The following is a 20783-nucleotide window of genomic DNA, read 5'->3' as shown; positions in this document are numbered from 1 at the left end:
AGTTGATTGGTAGATATTTTTACAATCATAAACTTGATTCTAACGTGAAAGTTTTATTTCTACAAAATACGACAGTCTTCTTTACACTTACGCTAAAATATAACTGTAAATGATATTGCCGTCACGGGTCCTTCTATTCAACAGGTTCTGTGAACGCAATATGAGATGAGGATGAGAATTTCATTCTGGTTTTTAAAAATGTGCTATTTCTATGACTGAACTTGTTATTTTATGTGGGCTAAATTGTCATGTCATTATAGGCTTTATTTACATCCTTTAAACGAAGTGCTCTGTGTAAAGAGATAGAAAAATGTTCAATTTTAAAGCTGAATGATTTGAATTTCTATTTTGCTCACTAACAGTTTATGGCCCAAATATATATAATTTTAAAGTTAAAGGCAGATCTAATGAATAATTTTGTATACCAGTATCCTTAATCTTTAAAAGGAAAAAAAACGAAGCACTGAACTTCATCTCAACAAAACATTTTGTATGTTTATTTGAACTACTGTGCAAAAATACAACAGTGTAGCTATGGTTTAATCAGAGCCTCGGTGCTGAACGGATTTCAAGTTTGTTTCTCAAGTTTGTTCAAATCATAAACCAAGAGCAACCTGATTTGCTCATGCGCGGACCCAGAAAATTTTTCCAAGTGAGGGGGAGGGAGGGATGGGGGATCCGGGGCATATTTCCGATATTTAATACCCGCCCCCTCGACACCCCCCCCCCCCTAGATCCGCGCATGCCTGATTGATCTGCAGCTTAAGTCCTCATGTAAGAAAATGCAGGTATTATATTTATGTCACTTTTAATATCAGATGCGCAAGGAAATATTTCGTTTGAGGTAAGATTTAAACAGTTACTTGGTGGAATATTGAATTATTTGTCCGTAAATGTAAAGTCTTTATTCGAATATCTCTGTGTCACGTGATTCTTTAGAATCGGTTTATTAGCAAGGCGATATATAGAAATGCATAGGATTTTGGACGACAGGTACAGCGGTTACGTTTATATTATATGAAATATTTATTGAAGTAAAATCAATTTTATTCAACTTATGCCATACAATTATGATTTTGTATACATGTATATAATATGCCAAATATTAAATATTTACAGTGTTTCGTTGCCAATTCGACACAGTGTGTTGTTATTTATTAGTTTTCTAGTATTCTTTCGTTTGAAAAGTAATGAATTGGTTTAATTAAAGGAGAAAGAAGGTTTAAGGTACTAGTATATACTTTGCTGAAAGTAAGGCGCCATTGAAGATTCTACAGGACTTTCAATAAACCACGACAGAGGCATTAGGGAATGGTATAGAGGAGGGTCATATTTGTTTGACCACTTAACAAAGGGACGGGGGTGGCTCAGGAGAACTGACCAATCTATAAGTACATATATGTAACACAAGACAACACGCAAAACAGCATCTAAATGTAATTATGATTTGGTGTAGTGGTTTCAACCAATTCAAGTATGATATGGGATGGCCCTACAGACACTTGTCTTAGATAACAGTAAATGTTAATGCATTTGGATGTACATGTAAGCGGTAATAATTTGTTTAGATAAGATAGACAAAATTCCCACCACAATTTCCAACAAGTTGCCCCTCCCCCTTTTTTACAAAAATGCTCATGGGCCTTAACGGTCACATGAATGCGATAATGTATATTGATACATGGATAAATATATGCATGATCTAGACAGTACTCAAGATATTGTATTTGTGAACACTGTGGGAGGGAGCGGGGATGAAAGTATAGTGAACACGGGGGTGGGGGATAGGGAATATATTTGATAACCTCAGAAGTCGGTGTCAGGTTGATCACCAAATATCATAATGCACGATTGGATGATGACGATCTAAAGGTAATTCATGATTTTTGTTTAAAATTTCCATCTTTAGAACCACAAAATATTATTTACAAGGAAACCATTTTTACTACCAGAACCCCTGATTCTGTGGCAAAAAAAAATCCCAATTTAGGTAGAAGCCCCCTTGCGTAGCATAAATATATAAACTGTTTCTTTAAATGTAGGTTAATTGAAATCTGTATGAAAACCGGGATATGTGCATTAAGATTGATCAATATGATTTAATGTGTGTAATAGCGAGCGCAGCTCGCCGGTGCGCTCTAAGAACCAGTGCGCGGAAAAAAGAACACGCTAAACCTAGAGATTCATCAAGAAAAAAATTTGCCAGTATCCCATGCTTTCTTATAGAGTACAGCACCCGTAGCGCTATATATGCAAAAATGGCTGACATTTAACTTGTAATTCACGGTTTCCTGAGGTTTGAAGACAAGTTTTGAGTATCCCACAAGCTTTGGTAACCACCAAGAATTTTTTTTACAAGCTTCCATTCCTTCGTGTTGAGTCAAGATACGTGTCACGGTGTGTGAAATTTTATCATTCAAACTAATTTTAGTTATTGTGTAATTTAACTTTTTCGGACCTTTCCTTTATTTCGACATCTGTTTTAGAAACGTTCTAAATTTCACACAGCCTTAATCCCACCTGAGGCACAGTCAAAGATGGACAGTTACTCTTTTAAATGACTTTTGTTTACATGTAATATGTTTATCAACACTTTATCTTTCACTTACTTATCCTTTTATGTACATGCTGCTAAAATGTCACGATTTACTCAATAGCTGTTTAATAACTGATTTCCTTACATCTACACATCATGTTAATCCTTCATTGTGTTATTCCATTGTTTATTATATTTAAATTTGAATTGTAAATTATGGTCAGTTGGAATCAGAGCTTCGGCGCTGATGCATACAAAACTCACTCAAAAGTATATTCCATGCAAAGTCTATATAAAACTCTGAACATTAAAACGGGAGCTGGCTTGTTGGAGGTTTCATGAGGCTGGGTCCAACAACAAGGAAATATATGATCTCAGGGTTTGACTTGTATAAGTCCCGCACGGGAAAGAGTGTCCCGTATTATTTGGTTGGAGAATCCTAAGGGAAACGACAGCTGGAACTGCTCCATATACCGGTATTTTGTATTAGTCAGATATTGGACCTCTACTATAGTTTATTAGTTTCCCCAGAATCAGAGTTTTCAGATGAAGAAGACGATGTAAACTAGATTTGACATGGAATATTCTTTCCGACCGCAGTGGAGACAGAAGAATCACAGCTTTCATTCATATCAGCGTCCAGTGTGCGGAATTCGCGGAAACTTGCATTCCAACGTTTTATGTTTTGCGTTCAACCAGGGTGATACTGATGTCACAGAATCGAACATCATTCAAGGATGTGTTTTTTTACAGATAGTGAGGCCAAAGTCAAAGAGTAATGAAAAAGATGTAGTTTCTATCGTCATTGTTTAACACTCGAGACAATGACTGCAGATATCTTGAAAACAAACGTATTTGCAAAAATTGTCGTTTAATTCACTTCGTAACAATCAATTTCATTCTTTGTTTGATATCTCAAGTAAACAGCATAAAGATTCAGATAAATTGTCAGTTCAACTTACAAAGAGTATGACTGAAAAACTACAAAGTGCTGAGTCTGAGATGGCACGAATTCAAAGCTGAAAATACGAAGTTACAAGAAAAATCGAAACGTTTTGACATAAATATATATGTAAAAAAAATGGTAAACTAGAAAAGGACGCTCAAGCAGACAAGGTCATTATGGAATTATTGGACAAAAAACCTTTCTCTTAAAAATTAAAGAACGGTTGTAAAGGGAGGCAATTCTGTGTATATTGTAATATTTTTTTTTACTTATGATATTATAAACTTATGTAATTCTCTCTCTCTCTCTCTCTCTCTCTCTCTCTCTCTCTCTCTCTCTCTCTCTCTCTCTCTCTCTCTCTCGTAATTCTTGCTGCGCTCGCCACAACACTAGCACCGTAAAACATATTATTTAAATATTGAATAGGCAAGAAACAACAGTTTTATCCAAATGTTTATTGGTAATGACGTCACAAAATAAGCAAATATTTACATGACGTTTACACACTGACATTATTGGTTCATGTATTCTCCACTCATATTCACTGGATTGGAAAATGCTAATTGCATCGATTAATATAAAGATTTCTGTCTTGCTTCCTGTTTTGCATTTTTTAGCATTACGCACCTTAGTTTAAATTTAAAAGCGCTTTGGGATATATTTGCTTACGTGAAGTTTAAAAGTAGTGCAATTTTAACCCATTTTTCCTCATCTTATATGTCTTGCAAGTTTAAATTACCAAAACAATTGACATCAGAAATTTCAGATATCATATTCACATTTTTTTAATAAATTTCAGAGGAAGTCAAGTTAAACTAAGGTTCCTTGGCATTTGTCTTTGTGTTACCGAGGTTGCGAATTTAAAGTAAAGTAATGGGGTTTTTAAAAAGATGAATACCACGTAACAATTTACTCAAATAATTCAATTCAAGCGGTTATTGTTTATTCTGACAAAAGTAACAAGACAAACATTATTTTTTCGATTTCAACTGATGTCCCCTCTGCTTTTCAAAATATTTTTATGAACACGAGATTGCGCAAATGATAAAGTCATGTTTTACCCAAGCAAAAGAATAATGAAAGGTTTTAAGGCTTGCAAAAGGAAAACGCAATATAATGAATTATGTTAATTTTGTACAATTAATAAATTAGTTTTTGTAGATCATTTGAAAAAAATGACGAGATAAATGATAACATTTTCTAAAAATCTAAGCAGGATAATTCACAAACTTTTCTAATATTTTACAATGTACCTATTGTGAACAATTTTTTAGCCTACCTGAATTGAATGTTCAAGTGAGCTTTTCTGATTACCCGTTGTTCGTCGTCCGTCTGTCTGTCTGTAAACGTTTCACATTTTTTTTTACTTCTGTAAAAAAACAATTGAGCGAAATTTAACCAAACTTGGTACAAAGCATCCTATGAGAAGGGGTTTTTGAATGATTAAAATAAAAGGCAAAACACTTTAAGTAAAATTTCTTTATTCTTAAAAGTACAGCCAACAATGAAGCTAAGTTTTTTGCCAATAAAAGATAACTAAACAACATATCAGTTTCCATAAATAACATTCATTGAAAAATGAAGTGGAAAATAAAACATAATACATACAAAAAAATTGGGAGGCCAGTCTTAACAACATATACTTAAACTTGACAAGATTGTTTAAATATCATTACTCAAAATACAAGGAGAGGCCTTCCAAACCAAAGCTATTGTATAAATGGCAAAACAGGTGGTCAAAAGAGCTAAAGTTACCAGCCGCCACTCTCGAGGAAACGAAAAGATAATGAAGATGCTGAGCTGTGATCGGCTAGTTATAGTTACCGTATACTTTTCTATTGGTTTGCTTTGGATACCCGATGACAATTTTGAAACGCCCACGAGGGGCAACGCCCCGAGTGGGCGTTTCAAAATGTCATCGGGTATCTAAAGCAAACCAATAGAAAAGCATTTCGATAACTTGCTTGTACCATAGCTACACCAAAATGTTGTTACTAAATATAGCGGATGAGAGAGAAAGTGTGTGTGTGTGTGTGTGTGAGAGAGAGAGAGAGAGAGAGAGAGAGAGAGAGAGAGAGAGTATGTGCAATTTTATTATTTAACGTATTAATTATAAATACAATCAATTTTTTTTTAATTTTCTCAAGACATTCACATTAGTTACTAGTATTTTTCTGACCTAAATAACAAATAAGACACAGAAGCCGATGTTTACTATTGCCAATCGATATGTCACGCACGATTGAACTGGCATAAGGTATCGCACAAAAAGACACGTGTTCGGGTGGTTATTCCGGGTAAAACATGGAGGAAGACGGACTGGATTTTGCGTTGTCTCGGCCTTTGGATATTGCCGAAGCTGGGGAATCCTTAAATGAAATGTCACTTACACAAACAGTTGAAGTTTACAAAGTGGAGGAAGCTGAATTTGCAGATTTTGAGATGTTTGAAGGGCTGGATGATTTTTTTGATACCAATGAAGAAGACAAAAATCGGTTTGGGCCATTGGTTGAAGAGGAGGAGATATATTCTATTAAAAAGTCGTTTGAAAGCGAGAACACGCGTAAAAACACTAATTGGAGTCTGAGTACTTTTCTAGAATGGAGAAAATATCGAATGGAAATTACTGGGGCCTTTATTCCTGACTTGGAAAAGATAACGAACGAAACTGAGATGAATAACTTAATGACGAGATTTGTCTTGGAAGTCAGACGAAAGGATGGAAACCCATATCCACCCAGATCCTTTTACCAGCTGTGCGTGGGTCTGTTAAGGCATCTGCGTGAAAATGGAAATCCATTGAACTTTTTGGATGAAAAAAATATTTGTTTCCAAGGTTTTCGTCAGGCTTTGAGCGCCAAAATGTCTGAACTGACGTCTCAAGGCATTGGAATAGTCAAAAGACAAGTCGAGCCGTTGTCAGAAAACGATGCCTTTGGGAGAAGAACATTTTAGGAAATTCCACTTCCAAGTCGATGTTATATTCGGTCTTCTTCTACAACTGTAAGTTGTTCGGCCTACAAGGAGTTGACAAACACCGAAATCTGGCGATTAATCAATTTGAACTGCATGATGAGAATGATAATGATCGCCCGTTGATCATTTTTAAAGGGCGGACCAATAAAACATATAAAGGTAAAATTTTTATTATTTGCAAAAGTTAAACAATAAAGTAGCGATCATTTGCTGAGTAAATAAAAATCATTTCCAATATTAAAAAAAAGAGAGAATTAATTAGGAAATTGCATCAGCATGCTAGTATTCATTGATAATTTAAATTAAAGTTTTTGTGAATTGCAGGTGGTCTTAACCAGGTCAACGTTTCGCCAAAAGTCATCAAACACATATTCTCGGACACTGAGTTGTATAATATTTATAAAGAGTACATTTGCCTTGTTCTCAGTGTATACGACGACGGGGATTCGGCTGGACCGTTCTACAGAAGAGCATTAGAGGGTAGAAAATTCAGCAAACAATGTATTGGTGTAAATAAATTGTCAACCATGATGAAATCAATGTGTGAAGAGGGCGGGTTGAGTGGTAACTTTACCAATCACTCCGGGAAGCGAACCTGTGCGACGGCTTTGTATCAGGCGGGGGTACAGGAGCAGGAGATTATGGCCCGCACGGGTCACCGTTCCATCGAATCTGTTCGCCAATACAAAAGAGCGTCAGACGACATGATGAAGGAAGTATCCACCGTGTTAGAACCTAAGCGCTTCAGGAAAAGTGATGAGCCTACCTCTACGATTACTACAGCTTCCCTTGATTCACCACGCTCCATGGATATTGACAACTCAGCCTCTGGACCTATCTTCACCAATTGCACATTTAACTTCGGTGGATTTTAAGATGATGGTTATTCAAATAAATAATTATGTGCTCATAATAATTACATTGTGAACGATTTGTTATACTTAGAGAAAGGGAGAGAGAAAGAGGGGAGATAGAGGGGGAAATATCATTAATTTTGAGTTTTGTTCTTGTGGCGTAAAAACGGTTGAGAGAGAGAGAGAGTGTGTGTGTATTGAATTATTGATTCAATCTTTATTAATTCTCAGTTATTCTTATTTCTGTACACTAATAAAGAGTAATTATTCATGCATGTGGTTTTTTCCCTAAACTATAAGAGGGCGGAGCTTCAAGCTCTCTTATAGGTGTATATACTCGCTATGGAAAACTGCGGGTTTGCCATATATACACCACGTTTTTAAACAAAGAAAACGTGGTGTATATAGCGACAGCTATGGTACAACAATTGTAAACATTCTGCCCCACACAGGGCACTTGTCTTACATACATCTATACATAATTGGGGCCTCCAGCTGCTGGGATGTACAACAAAACTGCAATAAAACTTTGAACTTTTCATAAAATAATTTATTACAATAAATTTATTTTTTCAAAAGAGGTATAATTGCGAAACTGTGAAAATAGGGTATATATCTTTGAAAATCTTCTCAAGAATCACTACACAAAAAAATACTCATATTTACACCAAAACTTGTATATATAGTGAAGATTTTAAATTGTTAAAATCGTGACCCCGGACAAAAACTGGTACTCAAAGAGGGGTTCAAAGTTTAACATAAAAATATATAGATAGGAAAAATATTTACAAATCTTCTTCTCATTAACTACAATGCTACAATTTTTGAGATTACTATGCAAATATCCTCAAATGATTTAGATTCTAAATTGTTGAAATTGTAAACCCCGGACTAACCTTTTTGGCTCACATAGTTTCCAAATTGTATACACATAAAATTTTATACTTAATTTTTACTGAATTTATACTCATGAAGCCATATTCTACTTACACTGTTTGGAATAAAATAAGGAGTGTCGACTAATTTTTGTTCAATCTTATTATACGGTACCCTTTTAATTTCTTTGATAAATATACTCAAAAAGCCTACACATTTTACGCTGCAGAAAAATCATTTCCTTTATTTTTTTTTACCATATTTTCTTTATTTCTCGTTCATAACAATTTTTCTTCATGAAAATTCAATCTATAAGAGTAAATAAACTTTGGCTGCTCTAGTGAACTATTGGCCAATTGAATATCAAAATATTTCCCATGAGGGGTCCGAGGGACAATTCTGTTTGGCCGGGGGATGTAAGGAATATGTGTTCAGTTCTCTTAAGTTTCAATTTTCAAGGGAATGCCTAGGGTCCGGAGCCCCCTCTAGATCCACACAGGTACCTTATGTGCATGTTTTTTAATGAATTTTTTTTTTAAATGATCATAATATTCTTATTGTTTATAATTGTATTGTACCACACTCATAAACTTTTTATCACAGAAAACATATCTGATAAATTTAAAGGGAAATTCTTAGATACTGTTATGAAAGTCACCTTAACGTTAATAAAGTAATAAACCAAACATGTGGATATCAATGATAAACAACATATCGAAAAAACTATCAAATCTTAACAAGCGTCTATGCGTTCTTTATTCACATTTTAATAAATCATGTAAAAAAAAAAATCCAGGCTATTATACCGTACGTTCAGAATACTAATATTCAGTCTAAAGTGCAATCTTTTTTCACTCAAAATACAGCTCAATGAATTGTGTATGATCCTTGTGTGTCTGTTTGTAGATTGGTTTTTTATTTACACGAGACGGGGGCCCAATTCTTGCCAGCAGGTCTCCCATAAGGCTGTGACTTCTGTCTGCAAAATCTAACGTCATCTTTAAACGGAGAAACGCCTTTAGGGGAGATACGTCAAAATCCCTTGCTTTCAATTGATCAAAATTGATAACAATAAGGTTTCGCTCACTGGAATTAGTTTTGAAATTGTTCCAAGCATGGCGCCATTCCAAATTCGCATAAAGCGTGTTTAAATCTTCCTCATGTGATTTAAATTCTGATGTTAGAAGAACAATAACATCCCTGCTCTCCGATATCATTTGAATAATCTGTTCCTCTTTAACGTCTCCAAAAATGTTATCCCTGCATGGAAAGTATGTGTTATACCCGAGTCTTTTTAGTTTATGGGTTAAAACCGTCTTTGCCCATAAAAGTGCCTCGTTGTTATTTTCATTTACAACGATATAGATATCGTATAGCATTGAGACCATATTTTCTCTGCCAGTGGTTGGGTTTTTGTGAATAAGGACTAATTCATACCGGTAATGGTAGAGCACTAACATACAAACCGACAAAAGAATTAAAAACAAAGCTAGAGCGATAGCAATGTAAATTAGGAACTGTTCGACCGCGCAATCCAATGCATCAAAGTTAAATGAAATAATAGGAATATTCCCCCCAGATGTTTTACAGTACACTTCATTGTGATTAGAATTATCATATTTTGCAGAAATCCATTCTTTTACCCATTTGGACGAGCAGTCACAGGTTATGTTGCAAATGCCTAATTTCACTCGATGTTGGTCTAATTGTTTAAACGTGATCGGAATTTTTTCGAGATTCGTGCAATTTAAACTGATATCAACGTTGTATTTTATTCGGTTTGCCAAACCCGATGAGATCCTCTGAAGCGGATTATTATTAATTTCTAATTTTTTAAGTTGTGTTAAACATTCCATATCGCTTAGTTCGGGTATTAAATTGTTCTCCAATAATAACTCAATATTACTGAAAGCCGGAAGTTTGGAAGGCATTGTTGTTAACCCTACTCCCGTACAGTTCACCACAGTTCGCCTCTCGCTTGGCTGTTCGTAACAATGACAACCAAGAGGACATCCACTGGAAACTGAAATATTGCATATTAAGTTATCCAATTTGTTTTTCATGGTCATATCTGCAATAGAGATCCCTGACAATTCGGGAGGTTCTGTGCACGTTATATTGTAATAATCTCTCCATATTTTCCCTAAATAAGGTTTCACTTTCTCCAGAAATGGTTGCATTTTACAGTCGCAGGTCCAGTTTGCTCCTCGTAAATCAAAACCATAGGAAATAACCTTTCCAAAAAGGTTAAGGTCATAAAAGCCCAAATCAGTAAAGTTTATCCATGTTTGAAACATGTTGTCAGCTAAATCGACATAACCTCCGTCGCCATAAATTTTATCAGGATCAATTCGAAAAGAAACTTCATTTGTTAAATCGGTCATTTTATTGTCTGTGTAATCGATTTTGCAGAACGGGTTTTCAATGACAACATTGGTTATGTCTATGGTCTGCATTTGGTTTTGACGGAAATTTGCACTGTGAAGAAACAGCGAGGTATCTGACAGTGTGTTCGGTTCAAGCACTTTTATGACGTTGTTTGACAAATCTAATACACGTAACAACGACAATCCGGAAAAAGTTTCGTTTTTAACCTGTGTTATTTTATTTCGTGCTAAGATGAGCGTGTCCAAATTTTTCAAGCAGCTGATATTTTCAAGAACTGTAATTGCGTTTTGTGAAAGGTCAAGTTTTACCAATTTTTGTGCAAATTCACAAACATTTCCAGGGATTTCGCTGAGGAATCCATATGTATGTACCAATATCTGGTACTTGTATTTCATAAGTTGTTTGATCGAAACGATAAATGCTGTTCCACGCCTCCTTATATACTCTACATTAAGAAAGTCAACGTCCGTGAGCACCAGATCCCAGACAGGTTGCACATGGCATCGACAACAATGTTCTACTCTGTGTTTGGATAAATGTTGATCACAGTCAGAATGACAAAACAGATTTGTTCGGTTCGGATTTGCTGTATCATTCCAGGGTCTGTACGAATGTCCAAAACTAACGAATCCATGCGTAGTGTGTAAAATTGCTATGTAGAAAATAAAGATATACATTGTTTTTTATTCGTACGGACACATCAAGAGAACTATTATGTTCAGATATTGTGCCTGTAAGTTCTGTAATGAAACATCGTACGGTATTGCTTTTACTTCTTAACAAAGACGGTTAAAAATCCGATTTTGGGTTTTCCCATGTTATTGATATTTTACGATCGTATTGAAACATATATGCCTAACTATTCATGACGTGCTGGGTATTGGGTGGTTTAATGATTTGATTTAAACGTTTGATTCAAAGGTTTTGGTCTCATCAGCACCCTTATTCTGCAAATTGATGTCAAACGTGAATAAATGAAGGACATACATTGTATAATGTAGTGCCTTTAAAAGATCTTTAAGAATGTCTCTAAGTTCACAGCGACGTGAAGTGATCAATTGACAACTTAGAGAGAAAAAAAGATTAATGCGGATTAGCCAATGAATTTGGGTCATGTTTAAGGACGTTGTTTACTCGGGTTTGAGTTCTCAAATTCGGATTGTTATAAAGTTCAATGTCATGGGTAAAATTTGTTCTAAACAAAAAAAGTATTTATGAAATGAATTATTATTGACATACCATTCGATATATTTACTATATTATGGAATTAGGTTCAAACAAAGTTAGACTTTTGTCAAAACATAGTAAATTTGGACTAAAATTTTCAGATTTTGTTTTTCACAGAAATATATTTGGTAGTACTGTAATATTCAAAGTTAAGATTTTATTTGTTAGTCAACATAATTTTGCATATTTTCTGTTGGTTCTATCTCACTTTGTCATTTAGATAATCAAATGGCACACACTACAAACATATTGAAAAATGCCTAAAAACGATAAAAGACACTATATCTCAAAATGTTGATCATTGACCTCATATAAGGTTTATGCCTGCAGAGTAAAGTCAATATACTAAGTTTAATGCTATAAATGTTTAAGCATTATCATAATTCATTTTTTCTGTTAAATTGAAACAAAAATCGGTAGGGATTTGAAAACTGATAGAGGAAATTTGGACTAGAATATTTATAAAAATTGTGATTGAAAACTTGATGCTTTGTGTCTGTTTAGTGTCACTGCCATTCATAAACTGTATTTACATCTTAAAAGTTAATTAAGAAAATCTCAATCATAGTGTAAAATTTTTACGGGTTTTCTTAAATTTTCAAAAAATACTCAATGGCTATTAACTCAAAAGTAGGTCAGTGACCTACTTTTTTGAAAGTGAAAAATAGTACTACCATGAAAGGTCTTTAACAAAAAATAGATGGTTTTTCATTATCACCAGTGGAATTTTTTTTCATTCTGAGTAAACTTATACCTTGAGTAAGTTAAATCCTGATCTAAGCGATTAAGAGTTGTTTTGGATCAGTCACTTAATCATATTTTATTTCAGTTACGTGGAGAAAAATTGGATAAATAGCTTTTGAATGTATATGCAACAAGTTCGATGTCAGTTTTATATTGAAACCCTATTTGAATAATATAAAATATATAAATCGTCACTGAAAGTGTTTAATAAGGTAAACATATTCCGGGGTTTTTTTTTAATGTTAACGCAAGATTCTTTAAAGTAATAAGACACAATTCAGATATTTAAAGTATTAAAATAAAAAAAGAAACTTTATATCTTTATATTTCAAATCGCTTTACCGTCATTTCCTGTAAATATTATGATTTAGAAAAATTTGCATCATTAATAGCGATATTTAAAGTTCTTTTTCACGCTTAGCGACCGAAAATTGCACATCTTCTACCAATGGTCCTTCGTCTCTGACAGATTTGAGCATGTATCATTTGTCGTCTATCTAAAAAACGGTAAAAGAAGTAAAAATCGACATAACTGACGATCGAATGAAAATTGAATTTGTCTAAATGATCCTTTTTCACTCCTGAAATTTCTTTAATTTCTACTCTTCTTTGACAAACACTGTGCACATATGCGGTGATTATAATTTAGCTGAAACAGAAACAATACTGTTCTTCATATCAAAGATGAACACGCCTCATTCATGTTCACTGGGACTCGGGTATATAACCATTAGTTATTGTTACCCTCTTAAGTACACGGGAAAGCAAGCCGTATTAATAAAGCGATTATATATCCAGCAAAATGCTGTGTTATACGAAGCAGTTTCTTGAAATTTAATCCTAAATTTCAAGTAGAGCAGTCTCTATTCTGTACAGCGTTCCATTTTATCTTTGATAGCAAATCAGAGGCTGCAGAGATCTATTTAAATGCTTAATTATCTAATATACAAATTATCACGGTCAATTTTTAGACGCATATTTTGTATGAGTCATTTTCCTTAATTCTCCTCTGATACTTCCTTGTCGACAATTTTTTTTTCAAATGGCGTAATCGGTAATTTTGATTAACAGTAGAGGGGAATTTAAATCACAGATACTCAGTTGTTCAATCATGTTAAACTACCGGTGCATTCAATGAACATTTTAAAAATGCACACAAAAAGTAAACTTTCTTAACTTCACTGAAATGTGGGATTGAGTTATTTTTTCCCTTGCAATACATAAAAATACTCATAAGTTAACGTACCAATTGTAATAATTATATGTAAGAACAATAAATCTGTGTGTAATGTATGTTTGGATTATTGCCCTTGATTAAAAAGAGTCTGAAATGCATAGTGTGTTCCAGGTGATGGGTCATTGACAATCGATATTAATCATATAGTAATCCAGTGCTAAAGGATACTACATTGGCGACGAGGATTGTGAACAGACTCTATGATTTAGAATGGCGCAGTTAATTACGACTGATTTAGGGGGAATTCCTACATTTGATTCGTAAATGTATTAATTATAAATAGTAGTGATAAATGAATGGAGTTTCTCCCGAGTAACTGCATGTATGTTATCAACTCCCCAATAGAACTAAAAAAGTACAATACATCAATATACATGTATTTCTGTTCATATATCAACCAATAACTACATTTTGTACCTCGGAGAGTCTGAAAGATAATACAATCGAAATGTAAACAATTAAAAAAGAAATGTATCGAATTCTGATCAGCTGAATTCATTATAAACTTACTCTTGATCTTGTTCACAAATAAAATTTAGGCCTCCGGCGCAAGTATAATCTGCCATTTTGTCATGACTTCCTGACCACAGCATTGCTCAGTTCTCGACAGCGTGTCCGTTTGGTTCATGTACTCCCCAAAACGAGGCTTTGTGAATTGGTTGCTGATTGGACGCATACGTCCAGGTTGTTTCTTTCTTCATATCAGTGATCCCAATCCAAAAGCTTTTCCCACCTTAATTTGATAAAACCTTAAGAAGGCTGGTTGGACAATAAGACTATCCGTCAAATCTACCTTATTTTATTATAAACAAAATAGTTCTAAACTTTCTTATTTTTTTTGCTTTAAATTTTGAATACAATATCTTCCTAGATTTTTATTTTATCAAAAGCTCTCCTTCTAAAGGATGTTAAGGAGGCTGGGGGTGTCACCAAATTAACCATCAAATCTTCCTTACATTTTGTCATGTCATATTTTTGGCCATAAACGAATATCTAATCAAGAAATAACTCCGAATATTTTAGCTTTAAATTTGAGCATATTACTCTTTATATCTTTAGACAGAAGTCTTCGTCTTAGGGAGGTAAATATACAAAAAAAAATGGGCAATATAATCTTAACGACCACCATCGATCTCTCTTGATTGGATTTACAAAAACTATACTCAGTATTTAATTACCGTGTATTGTCCAAGATTTAAAGATGTATTATAAAACTAAATTAATTATATGAGAACAAACCGAATTTTTTAGCATGGCTGGACAGGAAGTGAGCTTCAGCCTCGGTTTGAGGTTCTGCCAACTTAGACTTGAACGCTTTGCAATAGCTCTGAAAAACCATACACGTACATGTATGAATGAACGCACTATTCTTAAGTGTTCTTAATGTTTTAATTAACATCAAATTAATATACTATGAATTCCTAGGTGTTTTTAAATGCAATGATATACATTAAAATATTTACATATACTGTGAAATCTTAGGTGTTCTTAATTGCTTTGATATACTATAAAGACCGATGAAATAGTACCATTTTAACAAGACCATGTACTTTCGGTAGAACGTAAATATTCTTGGATCAAAACAAGTAAAAATGAGTGGTTAAGAGTGGAATTTGCATAAACTGCATAGTATTGGCTCAAAAGATAGACAATATCGTTCATCTTAGAAAGCCATGGATCAGTGGTCAACAATGAAATAGACAGGGCTATGCCACAATTTTGTTTTACACAACTACCCAAAGTCCAAGCTCTTGTTAAAATGGCTCTGATGTACTTTGATCTTAAATGCTTTAGTCAAAACAGTTATACAAAGTTAGTGGTTCTGTAAAGTAAACAACATAGTCCGCTCTAAAGGAAGAGCGAAGTGGACTACTAGAAAACTGCAGAGCTGTAGCCCACGCCGAATTATTCATAGTGACTACAGTCTTGCAGATTTAGCCCCAAGAGGTTGGTACATGTATTTAACATCCTAAAATAAAAGAGATAATTTTGAATAGAGTAAGGTATATGTACTTTATCAATCTGTTCCGTGTTAATACAACAAATCTAATAATTCAGAGCACTTAGACAAAAAAATCAAATAATTTATAGCTTTTTTATGACAAATGAAGAGTTGGTCAAAACGGGTACTTTTTATTCCAGATCGAACTTCTCTCTCTCTCTCTCTCTCTCTCTCTCTCTCTCTCTCTCTCTCTCTCTCTCTCTCTCTCTCTCTCTCTCTCTCTCTCTCTCTCTCTCTCTCTCTCTCTCTCTCTCTCTGGATAGTGGATAACAATAATTAGAGGATGAAATTCTTACAGACGCTACGCCCCATTCCCTTGAAAGAACACTGAAGTAGTAGCACTTGTTCTGAAACTGCATCCACCCTGTCTTGCAGCCTGAACAAAAAGAAAAACCCACGAAAATGTGATTAGCTTGTAATCTGGAATATCGCTGTTACGCAAAAACGTTTTTACTTGAAAATGTTCAAAACATTAAACATTAAAACATTTTCATTAATAATTTACTATTAAGATAATGGGCATTGCAGGGGAAAAAACCAAATCCTACGTTAGCAAATCATTTTATTAATTATGCAATGACCGTTGTCTTTTACATTTCATTTGAACTAGCGAAACAACTCTTTACGCATGTATTTCCAAATTTCTTCAAACGAACTTAATTAAAGTTCTTAAAGCAGAGTAATGGATTGATAAACATCAATGTAAGGGACAGACTACATCACCTATCCGTAAATTCTTCAGTAAAAATGGAAGTCGTAAAAATGCTTACCTTGTCATTGGAAATATATAAAAAAAATTATTAAAAACTATTCTGATTGCACACACAAGTACTCTGTAGTTGACATTAAAAAGATGCTTGAGTTTCTGATAGACAACATCTGTGTAGTTTTTGGAAATCAAGTCTTCCAACAATCTGTTGGAATTCCCATGGGTACTAATTGTGCCCTATTGTCAGCAGAAATATTTCTGCGTTATTATGAAGCAGAATTTATTTTGTTAAAAACTTGTACGTGAAAAAAATTAATCACTCGCTGTGGCCTTCAACTCAAATTTCAGGTATATCGACGACGTATTATCAATTTACAATACTAGTAGTTATTTCCATTCTAACGTCGACTCAATATATACCAGTGAACTTAAACTAAGATACCACATCTGTTTCATATTTGGATATTTTACTGGAAATGGACATCGATGGTAAACTAACAACAAAACTTTATGATAAACGCGATGACTTCAATTTCTCTATAGTCAACTTTCCCTTACTTATTTAGCAATATACCTTCACAACCTGCATATGGTGTTTTTGTCTCTCAGTTGATTCGATACGCAAGGGCATGCTCTTCGTATGAACAGCTTTTAAGGCGAGGCAAGCTACTGACAAACAAGTTGATAAAACAGGACTATCAACAGTCTCGTTTAAAATCGTCTTTTCGTAAGTTATATGGTCGATACAACGACCTTGTCAGCAAATACAATCTTTCACTGGGTCGCATGCTGACCAACGTTTTTCATACTAATTGTTAGACCATAATTAATCACCTAATTGTCTACGGACTTCTCCGTTTTTTTCCTGATTACGACAAAGAGGACACAGCGGGTGTGACCGGTCAGCAGAGGATGCTCACTCCGTCTAGACACCTGATCCTATCTCTATCTTTTTGGAGGTCCGTGTTGCTTTGCTTTAAATTTTTATTTCGTCTTATGGGTTTTTGTTATTGTCATTTTTTTCTGTACAAATATTTGATTCCAGAAAACCCCTTTTACATTTTACTTCAGATATGTTTACCCGCTCTGAAATTCCTTTAAAACCAAGAACCCCGGAGAGCGAAGTAGTGTAGTTTGTCGAAATTGCAACTCTTGTTGTGTACGTGAATTTAATAGATAGGTAAAGTTAGCTACTAGTAACTGGCTACTAGTAACTGGCTACGAGAAGTAAAAAAAGCTAGCTACTAGTAACTGGCTACGAGATTAAATAAAAGTTAGCTACTAGTAACTGGCTACTAGTAACTGGCTACGAGAAGTAAAAAAGCTAGCTACTAGTAACCGGCTACGAGATGAAAGAAACTTGGCTTCTAGTTACTTCTTACTGTCCATGGGAGAACACATACCAAGGATTTCTATTTTTGTTCTTAAGATGTACATTGCACTATATCACTGTCAATTGTCAATATATCTCAAGTAGCTGAATATATAGATTGAAGATATATGCCAGACATCCTAATATCAACATTCTGTCGAGTCATCCACATAATATTACGACACAATTACTCAGATATCTCTCTTAATGTAGTCAGCTAATTGTGCGTTTCGTTACAAATATCATTCTTTTTTGGAGGTTTTGTCAATGTATCTCAAGTAGCTGAATATATAGATTGAAGATATATGCCAGATATCCTAATATCAACATTCTGTCAAGTCATCCACATAATATTACCACACAAATACTCAGATATCTCTCTTTATGTAGTCAGCTACTTGTGCATTTTGTTACAAATATCTTTTTTTGGCTGTTTTGTCAATATATCTCACATAGCTGAATATATAGATTGAAGATATATGCCAGACATGCTAATATCAACATTCTGTCAAGTCGTCAACATAATATTACGACACAATTACTCAGATATCTCTCTTTATGTAGTCAGCTACTTGTGCATTTTGTTACAAATATCTTTATCTTTTTGCTGTTTTGTCTATATACTAGTATCTCAAGTAGCTGTATTTATAGATTGAAGATATATGCCAGACATCCTAATATCAACATTCTGTCAAGTCATCCACATAATATTACGACACAATTTGAAATTGACAACGCTTGTAGCCATTTCAATCTATTTGTACAGCTACTTGAGGTATATGGAAATTGTTTAAAAAAAATAGATGCATATATTTCTAACGAAATGCACAAGTAGCTGATGAGATTTATAGAGATATCTGAGTAATTGTGTCATAATATCATGTAGGTGACCTTTTAGAATGTTCAAATTAGCCACACCTGTAGATATCTTCAATCTATATACATTTTATACACCTAAAGTACCTATCAGACCCAACCTAACATTAGAGAAAACCCCGACTAAACCCCGGGTTTATTTTGGGGTTTTTACTCAGGGTTCACACTGGGTTTACTTTTTGAAATTTGGGTCCACTCGGGGTTTACTTTTGGTTAACTCGGAGTTTACTTTGGGTTTACTTTGGGTTTACTTGGAAATTGCGTTTAAGGTCAACTGTACGCACTGAAGTGTAAAGTAGACCGTCTTTAATGCTTTTATCCTACTGCCTGTAATTTCTGCCCCCTTGTGTATTCCGAATACAGAGTTAGCGTCTGCTTTCAGGGGTATACTTCTGACGAGGTTTATTCTCTGTGTCCGCTCTGGGTTAACTTTGGGTTTACTCTGGGTCCATTCTTGTAAACCCGGAGTAAACCAAGAGTAAACCCAGGAAGTAAACCAGGGGTTTAGTTGGTGTTTACTTTCTGTTAGGTTGGGTCTCATCGGTACTGCACTTGAGATATATTGACAAAACCGCCACAAAATAAAGATATTTGTGACAAAATGCACTAGTAGCTGACAACATTAAGAGAGATATCTGAGTAAATGTTTCATAATATTATGTGGATGACTTGAAGGAATGTTGACTTTAGCATGTCTGGCAAATATCTTCAATTTATATATTCAGCTACTTGAGATATATTGACAAAACCGCCAAAAAATTTAGATATTTGTGACAAAATGCACAAGTAGCTGACTACATAAAGAGAAATATCAGAGTAATTGTGTCGTAATATTATGCGGATGCCTTGACAGAATGTGATATTAGCATGTCTGGCATGTATCTTCAATTTATATATACAGCTACTTGAGATATATTGCCAAAACCGCCAAAAGATAAAGATATTTGTATCAAAATGCGCTAGTAGCTGACTACATAAAGAGAAATATCTGAGTACATGTGTCGTAATATTATGTGGATGACTTGAAGGAATGAATGTTGATATTTGCAGGTCTGGCATATATCTTGTATTTATATATACAGCTACTTGAGATATATGAATTGACAATTGACAGTGATATAGTGCAATGTACATCATAAGAACACAAAAAGAAATCCTAGGTATTGGTTCTCATGTGGACAGTTACAAGAAGCCAAATTTCTTTCATTTTGTAGCCAGTTCCTAGTAGCTAGGTTTTCTTACTTCTCGTAGCCAGTTACTAATAGTCAGTTACTAGTAGCCAACTTTACCTATCTTTCTTTCAACTCTTAGCCAGTTACTAGTAGCTAGCTTTCCTTACTTCTCGTAGCCAGTTACTAGTAGCCAGTTACTAGTAGCCAACTTTGATTTCATCTCGTAGCCAGTTACTAGTATATATTGTAGCTAGCTTTTCTTACTTCTCGTAGCCAGTTACTAGTAGCCAGTTACTAGTAGCTAACTCTTTTTTACGAGGTTTGAGCAACTTGATGGTACAGAATTTGTGTGGAAATTAGTTTAAGGTACATGTATATGTGGCGTATTTTTAGTGAATGACATTTATAAGATCTGATTATTTGCTTCATTACTTAAATTAAAATTAGGAATTTTACATACTTACGCTGTATAAGTCAATCGCGTAACAAAGATACAAGAAATAAAAAATTATACATATTTTAATTTTTCATAGGTTCCAATAAAAATGCAAAAGATTTGTATAACCCCGCCTTAAAAGGGTCACGTTGCATACATCAACAATATCGACGACGTGAAAGAGGGTATATACCGTTAAGTTTGACAGATTTGGCAAAGAAAGAAAAAAGAGACAGACTGACAAGAATAGGAACAAGGGGACGATCGTCATCCGACACCATGTAAATTGATGGAATAGGAATTAAAGCCGGTTTAAACTAAAGTTTAAAGCAGAGGTTTTGCTTGTCAGGTTTGTGTTCCACGTGTTCCGTGTTTAGACATTATAAGTTATAAACCACAAGTGGAATTTTTAATAAAGAATATATAAAACTC

At 34.3% G+C, this 20783-nt stretch overlaps 3 protein-coding genes across 3 annotated transcripts; 1 reads left to right on the top strand and 2 right to left on the bottom strand.

Annotated features, from left to right (window-relative positions):
* Positions 1 to 5786: 5786 nt before the first annotated feature.
* LOC128186726 (uncharacterized) lies at positions 5787 to 7333 on the top strand. Its single transcript, XM_052856588.1, has 2 exons — positions 5787 to 6246; positions 6783 to 7333. The coding sequence occupies exons 1-2, from the start codon at positions 5787 to 5789 to the stop codon at positions 7331 to 7333; spliced, it is 1011 nt and encodes a 336-aa protein (XP_052712548.1).
* Positions 7334 to 8926: 1593 nt separating this feature from the next.
* Positions 8927 to 11680, bottom strand: LOC128188663 (slit homolog 3 protein-like). The gene has a single exon (XM_052859858.1). The coding sequence runs from the start codon at positions 11251 to 11253 to the stop codon at positions 9040 to 9042; it is 2214 nt and encodes a 737-aa protein (XP_052715818.1). The 5' UTR covers positions 11254 to 11680; the 3' UTR covers positions 8927 to 9039.
* Positions 11681 to 14222: 2542 nt separating this feature from the next.
* Positions 14223 to 16157, bottom strand: LOC128186568 (C-type lectin domain family 2 member D11-like). The gene is made up of 3 exons (XM_052856390.1): positions 16083 to 16157; positions 15024 to 15111; positions 14223 to 14517 (listed from the first exon to the last, which is right to left on the bottom strand). The coding sequence occupies exons 1-3, from the start codon at positions 16143 to 16145 to the stop codon at positions 14381 to 14383; spliced, it is 288 nt and encodes a 95-aa protein (XP_052712350.1). The 5' UTR covers positions 16146 to 16157; the 3' UTR covers positions 14223 to 14380.
* Between the last annotated feature and the right edge of the window lie 4626 nt (positions 16158 to 20783).

This window comes from Crassostrea angulata, chromosome 6 (genome assembly GCF_025612915.1).
Source record: "Crassostrea angulata isolate pt1a10 chromosome 6, ASM2561291v2, whole genome shotgun sequence".
NCBI classification, from domain to species: Eukaryota; Metazoa; Mollusca; class Bivalvia; order Ostreida; family Ostreidae; genus Magallana; species Magallana angulata.
Note: the sequence above shows the minus strand (reverse complement) of the source record. Positions and strands in the feature narration are given on the sequence as shown.

Coding starts and splice junctions, on each gene's coding strand:
- LOC128188663 (XM_052859858.1), bottom strand. CDS start 11,253: ATGTATATCTTTATTTTCTACATAGCAATTTTACACACTACGCATGGA.
- LOC128186568 (XM_052856390.1), bottom strand. CDS start 16,145: ATGCAGTTTCAGAACAAGTGCTACTACTTCAGTGTTCTTTCAAGGGAA. Junction 15,112..16,082: donor GGGAATGGGGCGTAGCGTCT/GTAAGAATTTCA, acceptor ATGGTTTTTCAG/AGCTATTGCAAAGCGTTCAA. Junction 14,518..15,023: donor CAGCCATGCTAAAAAATTCG/GTTTGTTCTCAT, acceptor TATCAAATTAAG/GTGGGAAAAGCTTTTGGATT.
- LOC128186726 (XM_052856588.1), top strand. CDS start 5,787: ATGGAGGAAGACGGACTGGATTTTGCGTTGTCTCGGCCTTTGGATATT. Junction 6,247..6,782: donor CTTTTACCAGCTGTGCGTGG/GTCTGTTAAGGC, acceptor TGTGAATTGCAG/GTGGTCTTAACCAGGTCAAC.